The sequence below is a fragment of the Nelumbo lutea genome, chromosome 1 (assembly GCF_056320005.1).
Source record: "Nelumbo lutea isolate HS-2025 chromosome 1, American lotus-T2T, whole genome shotgun sequence".
In the NCBI taxonomy this organism is placed as follows: domain Eukaryota; kingdom Viridiplantae; phylum Streptophyta; class Magnoliopsida; order Proteales; family Nelumbonaceae; genus Nelumbo; species Nelumbo lutea.
Genome location: NC_142684.1, coordinates 190706562 through 190723180, shown reverse-complemented (window position 1 = coordinate 190723180; position 16619 = coordinate 190706562). Strand labels below are relative to the sequence as shown.

The window sequence follows — 16619 nt, the reverse complement described above, 5'->3', positions numbered from 1 at the left end:
TTGCTGCCGCCGAAGTGCATCCTGCCACCACCGAACCGCCCACTATTACGTGTATGGTTCCCCAGACTGGCCTTTCTTCTGAGGGAGGTCGCTGCAAGACTTCGGCCAGTCTGTTGCTCGGCTCGAGGACATCCTTCTCGTGTTCCCCTTGCCAACCTGCTTTATTACTATTGTCATAATGTACAAAATTTCTCAAGTACCTGCAACGGATGAGTTCTTCTATCTCGTCGCGGAGATTATTACATTGCTCGGTGCTATGACCGTAATCTTTATGAAAACTACATTATAAATTTTTGTTCCTCTTGTTGGGGTTGCTCTTCAGGCGAGGTGGCCACTTTACGTAAGGGGCATCCTTAATCGTCATCAGGATCTTGGTCCGCCTTGTGTTCAATGGTGTGTAATCCATCCGAACTGGTAAGGGAGCTCGGGAAGGCTGGCTCAGCTTCGCCTCTCGGTTCTAGCCTCTTCTATTGCTGGGGTTGGAGGGCTCGCCTTCTCTTTTTCTTTTTTCAACCCCGCCTTCGTTTCTCTGGTTGATCTCTTCCTCTGTTCTCATAAACTTGTCCGCGAGCTTGAGGAAGTCGGCTACGGTTGCGGGCTGGCTGGCTACCATGTGCCATTTGAACTCTTTGTGCATCACGCCTCTTTTGGCTGCGGTGAGCTGTACCACGGGGTCTAACCGAGGGATCTGCAAACATGCTTCATTGAACCGTTTGATGTAGCTCCGGATGGATTCTCCCTCTCTTTGGATTACCTCGAAGATACTTTTCTCGGTTCTGGGACACATTTTGCTGGTAACAAAGTGCGCAGTGAAGATCTGCACGAACTGGGGCCAGCTTCTTATTGACCCGGAAGCTAGGTTCCGGTACTAGGTGCGGACCACCCCTCTAAAGGTGGTGGTGAAGGCTACACACATGCACGACTCGCTTGCCCTAGCGAGGTGCATTTGCGACCGGAATGCGTCGACGTGGTCGTTGGGGTCAAAGGACCCATCATACTTGTCTAGAGAAGGGAGTTTGAAATCTCTAGGCAAGGGGATTGCCAGAAGTTCTACTGAAAAGGGGGGAAGTAACTGATAGAATGGGGACGGTTTTTACCTCGCCCGAGCTCGTTTCTTCCTTGCCTCTGAGCTCGGGTAGCACACGGGTAGCAGTTCGGTGACTTCGTCGGTGCCTTCTTTGAGTGGGTCTGGTGCTGGCGCTGCTTGCCTCCGTGTTGCCAAGCTCGATGGGCCCGAAATGTTGGCCTGCTGCTAAGGCGCTGAAGCGGTTCTTCATGAGTGGGAACTTGGGTTTGGAGCGCCGGGGTGACTTCGTGGGCGAGGTTCCTGACCCACCCGCGAGCTGCGAGGCGGGGGTGATCTTCCTTTGCTTTCGGCCCGGGGATGAGACCTGACTATTAGGTGGGTTCTGTGGTCGGGAAGCCTCTCCTTGGTGAGGTCATCCACCTTGAGGGGGGGCATTGATCGGCTTTGAAATAGGGTGTTGGGGGGGGGAGCAGTGGCTGGTTCAAGGGTAGCTGAGGGAATTGTTGTTGATAATGGTGTTGGGAGAGGTGGTGCAACACCTGGTGTTGCTGGAGTTGGTGCTGCTGGAATTGCTGCATTTGGGCCTGCATTGCCCGCATGCATTGCATCAGATCATCTATCTGGCTTTGGCGGGCTACCAGTGGGACAACAGTTGGTTCCGCGAATTCGTTTTGATGGGGAGTGGAAGAGGAATGTTCAGCGAGGGAGTGTTCAGAGGTGCCACCACCTATGGCACATTCAAACTTGGGATCCCATCCACTGAAAGGGGGATGGTGAACTGCCCAATGCACACCGCCGGAACATGAAGTTGTTCTCCGGTAGTGGTTGTTTCGGTTCCACGTCCGGCACTGTTGGAGGAGGCCATTTTGGTGTTGGAGTGGGTGTTGGAGTTTTTGAAAGAAGGGTAGGTAAAAGAGATTTAGAGGGAGGCTTTTAGAAGCGTTCCCACAGACGGCGCCAATTGATGGAGTGCAATCCGGCCGGTCTTAGCTGTCAACAAATTCGCCTCTGAGCTGGAGCGTCGGGGAGCCTGAAAAGAGAAAGATGAGAGAACTCCAGGGGAACCTGGTGTAATAACTCTGAAGCTCAAGTCAGTAATCTCTCAAAGGCAAAGTGTAGACCAGATAGCGCAAAGTTCACATACCATGTTTGTTGAGGGCAGGGGGCCTTTTATAATCACTTCGCGCACTCGCTCCGAGGCCCTTGTCAGGTCGGGTATGATTACCCTTGCGTCTGTCAATTCGGGCGTCGTCCTTTCTGCTGGGACAAAACCGTCACTGCCTAACCGTCTCTCTAACTACAGATGGCGGTGTCAGGAGGCAGTGGCAAGTGGCCGTTTAGAGTGCGGCCGTCAAGCGTCAAATCCCAAGTCAATCGGGTGCGGCGCCCTCGGGTACGGACTTCCTCGGTGTCAGGCGTAGTATGGTTTGTTTGGTTTTGGTGCCCTAAAGGTGATGTGGTGGAGTGGTGAGCGAGGCGAAGTCTTGAGTTCAGAGGTATGTATAGGGAAGGTCAGTTCGGCGAGGGGTATCCTGAGCTGTTACAAGGCAGGCCAATTCGGCGAGGTGTATTCCGAGCTGTTACAAGGAAGGCCAGTTCGGCGAGGTGTATCCCGAACTATTACAAGGCATGCCAATTCGGTGAGGTGTATCCCGAACTGTTACAAGGTAGGCCAGTTCGGCGAAGTATGTCCCGAACTGTTACAAGGCAGACCAGTTCGAATTACTTTCTAGTTTGGGGCCAAGGGTGAGTTCGGGCCCCTAGTAGGGAGTTCGGACCGCTGGTTTCTCCCCTTGGTGCTCGTGCCTTAAGCTTGCTTTTGTGTCGAGTTATTGCCTTTGCCATGTATCGCATAACTGTGAGGTCGGACCAAATTTTACTTCATCACGAATCATCCTTACTGTCCCCATTTTGAGGTTATCCAGTAACCCAAGAGACTTGCTTCAAATTCTTGCAAATGAATTGAACCTGGTAGGATGCTCATCTAGCATGATTTGGAATTCAGAGATATAGAATCTATAAAAGAATAATTTTGCACATCAGTAAGAATGAGAGGTTTTGAGATTATACTTTCATCCACAGAAGCCAAATTTTAGAATAGCTTAGTATAAGAACTATGTTATTCCTTATGTTGATTAAACTTCAAATTCATTTAATGGAAATTGCATACACATCTCTGTGGGCCGTGACGTATGTTCTCAGAGCAGCTTTGCAGTTCGCACATTCTCCCCTGCTCCAAACTGCCCCTGTTCTCTTCCAATTTTCAACCTCCCCCATCCTCACTTTTCTTTTCTCATTTTCTGGTAGGTGGTCCCCCAATCAGGTCCACACAGCTTCGGATTGTTCACGTTCTCTGTCCCTACTTGACTATGGATTTCAGAATTCAGATAGGTGGGTCTAAAATTTTCATCGCCATTTAATATGACTTATGGAATCAAGTCGATTGTACAGGAGTGGCTGAAACAAATGAATAGATATTGCAGCCTGTACAACCGCTTTCCATTGTAACCTGAATACTGACCATTTTCTGATTGTCATTTGCAGTCTTATTTGCCTTTACTTCATTTTCCCGATCTCAATTTTTAACATTTGAGTTTTATTTTGAAAAATTGAAGAATAGTAAAGAATAAATTTAATATTTTATTTTTTCTATTAATACTAAATAATGATGTCATAACAAATTATAAATAATAAAAATAGAATCAGTCAATTAGTTAAACCATAAGAATATTTAAAAAAAATGTCCAAAATTTATTTATAAGGATAATCTTGTCATTTTCAAAAAGGGCCTCCCGTGGGCTGAGGTTTATCGGAAACTGGATGTACCCAAATCACCAACTTCATTTTATATTTATTTCCAGCCTTCGGGGGAATTTTGGAGTCTTCTGATCTCTATCTTGAAAATATCTTTCAAACTCGCCAAACTCCAAACTCAACCCCAACTCCCAGATATTTTTCCCCCACCACGGCCCCAAAAGGAAGAAAAAGGGAAAAAGAAAGCAAAGAGGAGGGACAAAAGAATATCATCGAACCACCACTTTTATTTATAACCCCGAAAATCCCCCAAAACTAGCTCTCTGCATTAATAGCCACCTCCTCTCCTCTCCTTCTCTAGATCTCTGTCCAGCGGTTTTCCGGTGTCGAATGTCGATGGATTTGAAGGAGACCGGTGATCACGCCGGGTTTTGGACCAACGAGAAGCACGTCAAATTCCTTAATTCCATTGAAGCGGCCTTCGTTCAAACCATGCTTGAAAATGGTGGCTGCTCCCTGTTAATGTATGCCACTGATCTTCGTCTTCCCCTCGACCGCTACCTCCCCGACAGCTCTGAGTCGACTTGCGATCTAGAAAGCAAGAAAAAGACAAGGAAAACTGTGCATTTCCACCATGGTATATGTTTCTCCTTATCTTTTCTGCCCTCCTTTACCTTGGCACCCTCGAATGTATTACTGAAAGCTTTTGCACTTCCTCCATCATGTACCGGAACTCCGACTCCACTTCCGGTGTATGTTAGCCGGAGGTCGGAGCCAGATGAACGAAGACATTAACTTGAATAACCAATATGCCCTAGAGATATTTGTGTAATGAACCGACCCTTCTTGTTCTTCTCTTTTCGCCATTATTTTTGAATCTGGAGGATGAAATGCTGTTTGACTTCTCTTTGCGTAGATCTTGCTCAACCAAATATCACGAACGTTGTTAGCTCGGACGTGAATACTCAAAGAAGGTCATCACAACCGTACGATGCATCTCAAGATCAGGTTAGTAAATAGCAAGTAATGTGTAATACTCTCCAACGTAGGCCGTTCTGTACTCTATCATTTTGATTCGCACAAGATTAGCTTAGGAATAGGACTCGTGTATATCGTACGTACAGCAAGTATCTCTGGCTTCCACGTGTCCCGACTGACCACCCAACTCATTAGATCAGATCACGATCAGATTCAGTGAGCTATAATTCCCCATTCACCTTCCAACTGGCATGAAAAATAATTATTTTATAAAATAATTAAAATAAGATAGCTTTTGGAAAAAGATATCGAAAAAGGGCATTCGCACTGTTCATGGTCCTCCTCTTTCTCTGCCTGTATTCATGCCAACCGTTTCAACAGGTAAACGACAGCCCGCGTTGGCTTCTGCAAACCCAGCACCTAGGCCGTCGTCTCCAGACGCCAGACCGGTGTTGCCTGCATTAGTGACGCCAGACCGGTGTTGCCTGTGTTTCTACCACTGCCTCTTCTGTTACTATCACCCAGCTGCTGCTGATTATCGCCGGTACCGATCATCTTGCTTTCTTATCGATCAGACGGCGTAGATAGAAAAAGGAACAAACGAACCTGCTCTTTGGTCTTGTCCACTCCGACCATGGCCGAATCGGAAATGTTTGAGACAGTATCCGTCATGGCTGGCATGAATACAGGCAGAAGAAGAGGAAGACGATGAAGCCAACGCGGGCTGGCGTCTGGAGACGACGGCCTAGGTGCTGGATTTGCAGGGAATGAAGCCAACACGGGCTGCCCTTTACCCGTTGAAATGGCTGGCATGAATACAGGCAGAGAGAGGGGAAGACAATGAACAGTGCGAATGCCCTTTTATGGTATTTTTCCCAAAAAGTTAATTATTACTTTTTATTGATATTCAGAGCAAAAAATTGCCCTTATATTATTGTGAGTACAACTGTGAAATATCTACGGACCTCTCGTCTCTTCTCTCTCTTTTGAGTCTTGCGGCAGCGTTGAACGTTGATTCGATATTTTCTTCGAAAAAAAGTTTAGCTTACGTGTCTTTTATAAATACAGGTGGTCCCACAGATTGGAGATAGAAAAGGTGATAAGGTTGTTGCTACTTGAGAGTGCTGCAGACTGCAGAACCAAATGCGTTGCTGTTTTGGGAAAGATCCTACGAAACCGGGAGAGAAATCTATTGGACTGGTATTTGATGGTTTAATTATTAATGATTTATATTAGGAAAAAAAAACCCCTAGATTTCTTTTCTTTTCTTTTCTTTTTGGTTATTTTTCATTTTCTTTGTGATTTCTTGTATGGTGCTTTTTTGTTGTAAATAAATTATTTAATTAATCTAGATTCCTTTATGTTATGTTATTATCACTACGAAATGAAGATAAGGAGATTAGGTTATTTTTAAGCATATATTGATGTTGCATGATCATGAATTTTTTTTTGGTATGGAATCATCGCCTTTTGCCTCCACTATTCTTTCTTAAAGGTATGGTGGTGGGACCCGATAGTGGGGCTCGTTGCTTCTGGAATACCCAGACTAAATACCAACCGAGCACCACTCAGTTGGCCTTTTCAGCAATATCAACAAATACACGTGTAATCATATAAAGTTATCTATTTATTTTGTATTTATACGTGTACACATTTATTTGACAAAGAAAAAGAGGGATCGAGGTGGTGGGGCCCCAAAATAAATGTGATATTTGGGGTGTGGTGATATTTATTTGACCCGTGCGATGCACATGTTTTATTAAAATAACTGGTGTAAGTGTGTAATTTGTGTAGGTTCAATCTTGATCCAATTCAATCAAAGATTTTGTATAGGTTGGGCTTGAATTTTCAACTTAAAGTTGGGTTTAGATCGAAAAATTCAAGCTTAATATTAGGCTTGGGTAGCCCAAGTCCAATTCAACTAATTTGAACCCATCTAACATTTTGTGATATATATATCTACATATTATCAATATATTCTACTCAGAAATTAGGCTCTAAAACTTAATACATCCAATCCTGGATTAAAGCTTGGGTTAAGCTTAGGTTGGTAAGAGAAAAAAATACTGGTAATTTTCAATAATTACTGATAATTTATTAATATATAACAAAAATAGAATGAAAATACTTATTGATAGTTTATTAACACAGGTCTAAGTTTACCAACTTAGGCCTAACCATAGCTTAACCTAACATCTTGAGCTGGACTTGTGCTTGAGCATATTGAGCTTTATAGCCCAATTTACATGTAGAACATATTGATAAAATTGGGTTGGGTCAAGTTTAAACTACTTGAGGCCTCAACTCAAATCCAACTTGAGTTTGGTTTAGCCTTAAGCTTTTTTGCCTAAACCTAGCTTGAAGGTCAAAAAACTCAAACCCAACTTGTGTAAAAGCTTGGGTTGAATTGGGTTGGGCTTGAGTTAGGCCCAAACAACCCAAGGTACAATCGTATCTCCTTTTGCCTCAAATTCTTTTAACAAAACTCATGCATCGCAGGGTCCCCCTAGTAATTAATAGCATTAATTTTAATTTATAGTTACTAAGAATAGTAATATTTTGTTTTATCAATTATGAATTAATAAACTTTATAATTCTGAATTTATAAAAACATTACTATTATTAGCAATAAAAATGTTAATTTAATAATTGATTTAATTATTCATGAAATAATTATTATTTTTTAAATTTTTATATTAATAAAAATATTTAATTATTTTTGGTAATTAATTAATTTGTTGGTAATATATCACTAATTAATTAATCCTGAATTATTAATATATCACTAATATTAATTAGTGAAAACAGTAATATATTTTGGTATTAAATTTTGGAAATTTTTAATAAATCAAGGATATAAATAATATATTTTAAGTAAATTTTGGTAATTATCAGTTAATCCTAAAAAGAATTAAATAATTTTGGTAAAATATTAGTAAGTTATCGACAATATTAGTAATTAATCTGAAAAATATTACTAAAATAAAATTTATTAATTATTAAAGATAGTAATATATCATTCAAAGTAAATGAGTTGTAAGTGGGTTGGACTAATGAAAACCAAACCATATTTGATACAATAAACCACATCACTTTAGTTAAATGGACCGAATAGTGTGTGTGTGTGTGTGTGTGTGAGAGAGAGAGAGAGAGAGAGGTTTTAGGAATATTTTAGGAATGAGGATTTTAGGAATTAGGACTTTAGGAGAGTTTTAAGAACAACTCATTTAGATACGTTTAATATTTAGGAACGGGTTTTAAATATTTTGTTATAAAATTATTTAGATACTTTTAATATTTTTATTTATAATATTAAATTTTTTTCTAATTTTAATTTTTATTATTTGAATCACATTTAAATGAAGTTTCAAAGTATCGACACGTATCGGCAATCGATACGTATCCTTCCGGGACCCCTTCATTACGCCCCTACAGTGTGTATCGGGGGTCTAACCGGTTCAGGGTGTGGAGGAGGCCTAAACCAGCTCCTCTGAACCAGTTGCGAAAAGAAAATAAAAAAAAGAGCACCAAAAGCTATATCGATATCGATTCGCTTGATACGCCCATTTCGACGTATCGGGTGAATCAATATTTTAAACCTTGATTTAAATAATTTTTATTTATATTTTTAAAATATTATTTAGTTACTAAATTGTATAATCCATAAAATTATAACTTATATTGTTATTACATGATTTCATTATGAATTTCATAAAAATATAAAATTATTAATAATATAATATTATTAAATATATTATAATTATTTTTTGTGTTTTTAATAAATATTTGAAATTTATTACATAATTTTTTTATAATATTTAAATAATTGTTACAATTTTTAATTGAAACTTTCTATAAATAGAGATAGATGAAAAGTGGGGGAGAGGATACATAGGAATTAGAAATAATTTAGTAGATAAATAGGAATTAGAGATAGTTAGAGATAATTTAAGAGAAAGTGGGGGATAGTTAGTTTCCTAATAAAAAGGAGAGGAAAAGTGGAGATAAGCCATGTTGAGGTGGCAACTCCATGGGCTTCTAAAGGCAATTTTGAACCCCCTTTAGAATTGCTCTATTGGGGTAATAAAGCAAGGAAAGGCCCTCTAACATGGCAACTTCTACTTAGTGTATAAACTAGCAGGCCTGTGTGATGCATGGGATGGGGCACTCCTCCTTGTCCCTCGCTCCATAGTCAAGACACTCTACCCCATCCCCCTCCCCGTCTTCAATGGTGGGGTAGGTAAGAGGCAAGCCATATGACGTGGCATGTTCTACTTTAGTGTATACTAGCGGGGCCCCGTGATGCACGGGATGGGGCACTCCTCCCTGTCCCCTGCCCCCGTAGTCAAGACACTTTACCCCCATCCCTTCCCCGTCCCTGATGGTAGGGCAGGTTCGAGGAGAGGCACCCATTCACTATCAGGGATGGGAATCCTAAATTTTCCCCATCTCGAGGCAACCACCTAAAAATAATCTAACTTGTGAATATATAAATAGGATTATGGGAATTTGGGGGTATTTTAGGAATTGGATTATGACAATTTTGGAGTATTTTATAAATGGAATTATAGGATCTCAGGATTATAAGAATATGAGGAAAAATTAGTGATATTTCAAAAATCAATATTAAATCTATAGATATTTTACTAATTTACCATCGGGTTTGGGGAATTATATGCAAACCCTATCCCTGATTTGGAGCAAAAATATTTTCCCCATCCCTACCCTATTCTTCCCCATCCCTATTTAAAATTTGAGAAAACTTGCCCTATTTAGGGTGGGGTAGGATAGGGCCCTAGTTTTATAGGGAAAATTGACATCCCTACAATTCTAATAGTTTTCTATAACTAATTAACTAACAGTAAATCAATAAATTACAATATTTTATGATAATTTCAAAAAATTATTGAAATTGGTGTTGATTAGCAAAAATGTATAGTAAATTAGTTATTTACAATAACAATAAATTAATGTGAATTAATGTAAACTATTTATTTTTAGGCCTAAATTATTTACTATTAATCAAAGTGATGTAATTATAGTAAATTAATGTAATTATGGTAAATTACACTAATTTTAATTAAAAGTAAATCATTTGTAGTTAATTAATGTAAAACCAAATATGGTTGAAGTCAACCAAGTGGTCTAGACTGTTGTGGATAGACTTAATAATTTTCCTAAATTACTTTATAATTATTTATTAAAATAATAATAGTGGATTGTTATTTAAATAAATATGAAACAAATTCTGATAAATTAGTTATCCTAAAATTTTTAGGAAGAATGACCAATCAGCCCAGGGTCAGAATTTGTAGTTTCAAAGTATTGTCAGGGTAGGTGCCAGCTCGGAATTGATGCCAATTCATGGGCGGGTGTTGATGCATATAGTGTGGGTTGTTAACCTTTTGAATGTTTATAGCTCTATAGTGGAAATCAGAAATATGCATTGGGCAAATTCGTACTTCTCCAAAATTTTTAATACTTGTTTATTTGAATAATAATAATGGACTATTATTTAAATAGTTTTGGAGAATATCTTTTTGTAGATTAATTTTCTAAATTTTAATTGTTATTTATTTAAAAAATTATGGGTTATTAGTTAAAGAGTTTCCTTGAATCATTTGATAATTGTTAACTATAATTATTGATTTTATAGAAATTAGTAAATTACGCCAATTAGTAATATCTTTTGTGAATAAATAATTATTGTACAAATTTAATGAAAATTTATTAAATTACAATTATTAGTGTAAATTATGCTAAATATTAAAAATTTGAACATTTATTAATTAACCAATGGTTAGTGTGAGCTCTGGGAAGCTCATGGTCGGCTCAAAAGAGTTGGAGTCGCCACCCATTTTTTAAAGGAAATGGGCCCTCATTTTTGGGTTTTAAAACTCAATTTCGGTATTTGATAGTGACTTTGTTTTCCATGGGAAAGGCACACAACTGAGAAATTTCGGGTTTCAAGGATTGGGAGAGGGAAGGTGTTAGGCACCCCTCTCTCCAAGCTGTTGTAGCAGTCCAATACGGGTGTTGTTCAGACTCAGCTTCTTTCAGAGTGAAATAGAAATGGTTGCAAGAACTTCTTAAATCTAGAGGAACATGTTTTCAACTTTTCCTAAGACTGATTTTGAGGTGATGTTATCAGATCTTGGGTATTAATTTCCCTAAGACCCTCGCCTCTCTGCCTCTATTCTCAGCCAAGAAGAAACCGCAAACAATGGTTATCCAACATTTCAGAACCTCAAGCAACCCAGAATGACCAAATGAGACTTACCTTTCGTATGTACCTTCCCCAAAGATTTCCAGCAACTAAAAGACTTCAAACGAAACCTGTAAGGCAGGAGCAGGGCTGAACGTTTCGGGTGTTAAGTTGGAAAATAGGAGATGAGGCTTGAGCTTGGCTTCAAGGGTTTGAGATTTCAAGTAGAATAAGTGAGTTATGGAAGTTGGGGAAACTCTTCTCCTCCCTTCTCTCTTTTTCTTTCTCTAGGAACCTCTTTCAGGCTTCCTCCCTTTAGTCCCCCTTGGTCTTACCTCGGGTCTTCTTCCCTTCAAGGTCGAGTTGGGCCTCTATTTATAGAAAAAATAGAAGGAGATGGGTCTAAAATTTGCTCAGCTACAGTGTTTATAACTGAGCAGAGTTCTTTCAATGAAATAGGCAGAGATTCTTCGAAGAAATAGGTGCTCAGTCAAGCTTTCTTGTTTGGTGAAATATTTTCTTCGATTTAGGGGTGGTTTATATGGGTTTTGTGCTTCCAATAGGAGCTTGGCGTGCGAGACGTTGCAGTCTCGTATTTGGGGCTGTCAGTGGCATAAAATGTAAGTTTGAAGAACTTTTAAATGCTATTTTGTCTTTTCTTGGTTTTAAAAGGGGTTTATTCGGCATTTTGAGCTTTTTAAGCCTATTAGGCTCTGTTTGATTGGTCAAGGTGTTTTAATGGGTCAAGAATGATTGACATGAGCCATCACCTTTTTAAGGCTTCATGTTGGGCCGGATGACATGGCAATTTAATCTAGTGCATTGAAACGATATCTTTCTAGTTTAACGGTTAAGCGAATAAATTAGGATGTGAAATTTGGCGTGCTAAGGTTTTTTGGGCCCCTAAACACAGTGGTGATGGCTGATTGGTCAAATAGGGTTGGGATGATTGAGATCTATGGCTGCCAAGTTCAGATCAATGAGATTTGCTGAAATGGAACCTTTGTTTGATGATAGGTCAACTAGGAGAATTTTGGGATGAAATTTGGTGGGTTGGCACTTTTGAACATCCTAAATCTAATGAAAGTGATGGATATTTGACCAAAGGTGTAGATTGACTGTTTTAATTCAGATCACGGTCTTAGGTTATGATTTTCCAATCAACGGGAGGGCCCAAAATGGAATCTTACTTTTTCAACGGTCAAATGTATGTGTTTCATTGTGAGATTTGACATGCTATGTTTTATTTTGGGTCTCCGAACACAATGGCAAGGTCTGATTTGTCATGTGAAGTTGGGATGGCGAATAATAGGCTCTAATTAATGAAATTTGTTGGAATAGGATCTAGGCTTGATGGGGGGTTAAACGAGGGAATTTGGATGAGCTACAATTTGCTAGGTAGGCATGGATTAGGGTGAGGAGTCAAGTGGATGAATGGTTATGATATGAAAAATATATGGTCGATCTTGGTAATCATTATGAAAGTCTCAAGTTGATCTATTTGTGTTTCAAGTTTTTGGAGTGCAAAAGGGGGGTACAAAGAGGTAGGGTGAAGGAACTGAGCAAAAATTGGGTGCTAACAATTAGTTTTCACTAATGGTTGGTCAGTTTCAAGTGACTAACTCCCTAACATGACTAGATAAGTTTGGCTATCCAAACAATCTCCAACCGAACTGAATTGCGTAGTGAATACTCCTAATTTCAACTAAATTAATAGTAAAATCTTTAACAACTAACAATAATAGTTTAATCTCCAATAATTATTGAAAATTTATAGTGAAAATACACAATTTCTGAAAATATATTTATAAAAAGATTTCTGAAAAAACACAATTTCTGAAAATATACTAATAAAAAGATTTAATACCTCTAAGTTAATTAATTTACTTCCACTATTTCAATAATATTTATTTTTTCATTTATTTATATTTTATATTCTTATTAAAGTTACTATAGAATTTTGTTATTTAATCTATTTTTTATTTTTAGATAATATTTAAAATATGATTTAGTATTCAATTTTTTATATTTGAAACATTTAAAATTTCTTCAAAAAATAGTATATAAAACATAAATAATACCTTGCCCCATCCTAACCATCTCCATCAAGTATCAAGCCTCCCTGATCATGTAGGGATGGGGATGGGATTAATAGGAATACCCAATTGGGGACGGGGACGGGGAATGAAGTCCACATCCTGCCCCGACCTCGATTGTATATATTAAATAGATGTGTATATATATATATATATCAAAGTATATTTAAATTTACATTTGCATTTTATTTTTCTTTTATTTTAAATAAATACCTTTTTTGAAAACAATGTTTTAATTAAAAAAAATAGGAATTCAGGTCCCTGATTGGGAACTCATCTCCACCGAGGATTGGGGATGCAAGCTAAATTTTTTCTCAATGGGGGTTGGGGTCAGAGACATGAATAAATTTAAAGCTCAAGATTGGGGTGGGGAGTATGATCCCTGCTTTGAACCCTCCCAAACCCATAAATATAGTTCCAATAATTATGGAAATTATTAAAATTTCCAATTATTTATTTGAATAATTGGAAGTTTTATAATTTAACTTCCGCTAAATTAAATTACTAAAGTCAGTAACTTTTAGTAATTAAATACCAAAATTACTAATTATTTCTCAAAAATTATAGTAAATATCAAAATTACTGAAAATATAAAAAATATATTTATATTAATTAAATTAATTTTCCACTAAAAATAAATTATTGAAAATTTGTAATTATTATCTGATAATTTCATTAAATATTAATAAATTGACCAGAATTATTGAAAATATCAATAATTAATTATTGCCAAAAAATTACTGATAATACCAAAATTATTAAAAATGTAAAAAATAAAATTTTCAAAAAAATCTGAAATCAAATTTACCAAAATCAATAATTTTCAACATGTAGTTTTTAGTAATTAAATTTTCCAATTTACCAAAATTATGAAAAATTATACTTTAGGTGTTAATATTTAATGAATAATGCTCAATAATATTAATAATTATTAAAAATGACAAAAATATTTTATAAATTAATTTTATGAAGTTTTTGGTTTTTAGTTGGTTTTTGGGACATGTAATATAGATTAAGAGGTGTTTTAGGAGGAATTTTAGGTGGGAGAGATGGTTTAGGAGAAATTTTAGGAGGGGGAACATGAGAGAGAGAGAGAGAGAGAGAGAGAGATTCGAATGTAGAAGAGAATGCTGCCACATGACTACATGAAAGGGCTGGGTTTTAGGCAAGTTTCCATTGTGTCAATTGGGAGAGATTATAGGAAAAGATTAGAGAGAGAGAGAGAGATTATAAGAAAATATTTTCTAAGTTATTGGGTTTTCTTTCTAAAATAAAGTTAGTGAGTTTTCTTCCTAAATTAATGGGGCAAACAAGGGGAGATTGCCATGTAAGTGGCAACTCCATGGACTTGTATTGGAAATCTTGCACCCCCTCTAGAATTGCTCGGTTTGGGTAATGGCGTAAAGAGAGGCCATCTGACATGGAAAGCTCTACTTTAGCATATACTAGCGGGGCTCGTGCGATGCACGGGATGAGGCACCCATTCCTTGCCAAGGATAGAGAATCCCTAAAATTTCCTCACCATAGGTAACTACCTAAAAAAGTCTAATTTATTGATATTTTACAAACATAATTATGAGAGCTGTGAGGTATTTTAGGAATTGGATTATGACAATTTGGGGGTATTTTATAAATGAAATAATGGGATCCTAGGATTATAATTAAGAATATGAGGAAAACTTAGAGATATTTTAAAAATCAATATTAAAACTATGGATATATTACTAATTTACCATCGAGTTTGGGGAATTATATGCAAACCCCATCCATAATTTGGGGCAAAAATAATTTCCTTATCCCCACACCGTCTCTGCCCCGTCCCTATTCATAATTACAGGGAAAGCTGCCATCCCTACAATTCTAATAATTTTCTATAACTAATTATCTAATAGTAAATTAAATAACAATAAATTAAAATATTTTATGATAATTTCCAAAAAAATTATTGAAATTTCTATTGATTAATATTTATTGAAGGAATAATAATGGATTATTATTTAAATAATTATGAAACAATTTATGATAGACTAATTTCATAAAATTTTTAATAATTATTTAGTTGAATAATAATAATGGATTATTATTTAAATAATTATGAAACAATTTATGATAGACTAATTTCATAATTTTTTAATAATTATTTAGTTGAATAATAATAATAGATTATTATTTAAATAGTTTTGGAGAATATTTTTCATGGATTAATTTCTTAATTTTTTAATTACTTATTTAAAAAATATATATGGATTATTAGTTAAAGGGTTTCCCTAAATTATTTGATAATTGTTAACTATAATTATTGATTTATAAAAATTAGTAAATTACGCTAATTAGTAATATCTTTTATCAATAAATTATTATTGTAAGAATTTAATGAAATTTTATTAAATTACAATGATTAATGTTAGTTATGCTGAACATTGAAATTTTGGACATTTATTAAGTTATTTAATATTTGTTTATTAATTTTTTGGTATATTATTAAATTATTTAATATTTGTTAAATAATGGATCATTTCTGAAATAATTATTTCATAATTTTTGGTAGAATATATTATAGAATTTTTTAATAATTTTATAACTTAATGGATTATTTAACAATAAATTATTATTTAAGAATAGATTATTTAACAATAATGGAAGATGCTCTGAATATATAGGAAACATCGAATTCCCCTTATTCCCCTCTCTTTGCTTGAAATCATGTCTATAAGTACAAATAATGTTTGACTTATAAAACTAAATCTTAATAAATTATGGCCCTATTTGTATAGGAAGGTCGAGAGAATATAGGAGAATTAGAGATAGAAGGAGAGGATAAAACATATATTGAGTTAGTTAAGGAGAGATGTTAGGTCGTTATAGAAAGTGAGATATGTGAGTTGAGGGGAAAGAGAGAACCCAATGGGAAGGGAGAGCAATGAAGAGAGGGTGCTGAGATGGGCAAGTTGGAAGTGGTGGGAAGGGGGAGAGGAGAGAGAGTCAAGGAGAATGCAAGGTTGGGGTGATAGAACAAGGAGAAGCAAGGTGACGTGGACTGTCTTGCTATATATATACTAGTGGGGACTTGTGTGATGCATAGGCTTTGTTAATAAAACTTGAGGCAAAAGGAGTTAGGTGTGCAGCTTGAATAGGCCTAACCCGAGCCCGACCCAAACTCAACCAAAGATTTTGCATAGATTGGGCTTGAGTTTCCAACTTCAAGTTGGGTTAGGCCAAAAAACTCAAGCCTAACCTAAATTCAGGTTGGGCTTGGGTAGGCTGAGCCCGATTCAACCAATTTGAGCCCACCCAACATTTTGTGATATGCATATCTATATATTATCAATATATTCTACCTAGAAATTGGACTACAAAGCTCAACACGTCCAATCTCAAGACCGACTCAAGATGTTGGGTTAAAAGCTCGAGTTAGGCCTAGGTTGGTAAGAGAAAAATTACTAGTAATTTTCAATAGTTATTGATAATTTACTAATATATATATATATATAACAAAAATAGAATAACAACAAATACTAATAATTTACTAACCCATGCCTGAGTTTACCAAATTAGGCCC

General features: G+C 36.7%; 1 protein-coding gene across 4 annotated transcripts; it reads left to right on the top strand.

The window, feature by feature from the left end:
• The first annotated feature begins 3871 nt into the window (after nucleotides 1-3871).
• Nucleotides 3872-6176, top strand: LOC148880014 (uncharacterized). 4 transcript variants are annotated; one of them, XR_016104421.1, is made up of 4 exons: nucleotides 3904-4418; nucleotides 4698-4789; nucleotides 5141-5625; nucleotides 5828-6176. XR_016104421.1 is itself a non-coding variant. In XM_088961807.1 (4 exons), the coding sequence occupies exons 1-4, from the start codon at nucleotides 4172-4174 to the stop codon at nucleotides 5876-5878; spliced, it is 435 nt and encodes a 144-aa protein (XP_088817933.1). In that variant the 5' UTR covers nucleotides 3904-4171; the 3' UTR covers nucleotides 5879-6176. The 4 variants fall into 4 exon arrangements, 2 of the variants coding, with proteins under 2 accessions (XP_088817935.1, XP_088817933.1); XM_088961807.1 differs by having other exon boundaries at nucleotides 5581-5625; XM_088961809.1 differs by lacking the exon at nucleotides 5141-5625 and having other exon boundaries at nucleotides 3872-4418.
• Nucleotides 6177-16619: the final 10443 nt, after the last annotated feature.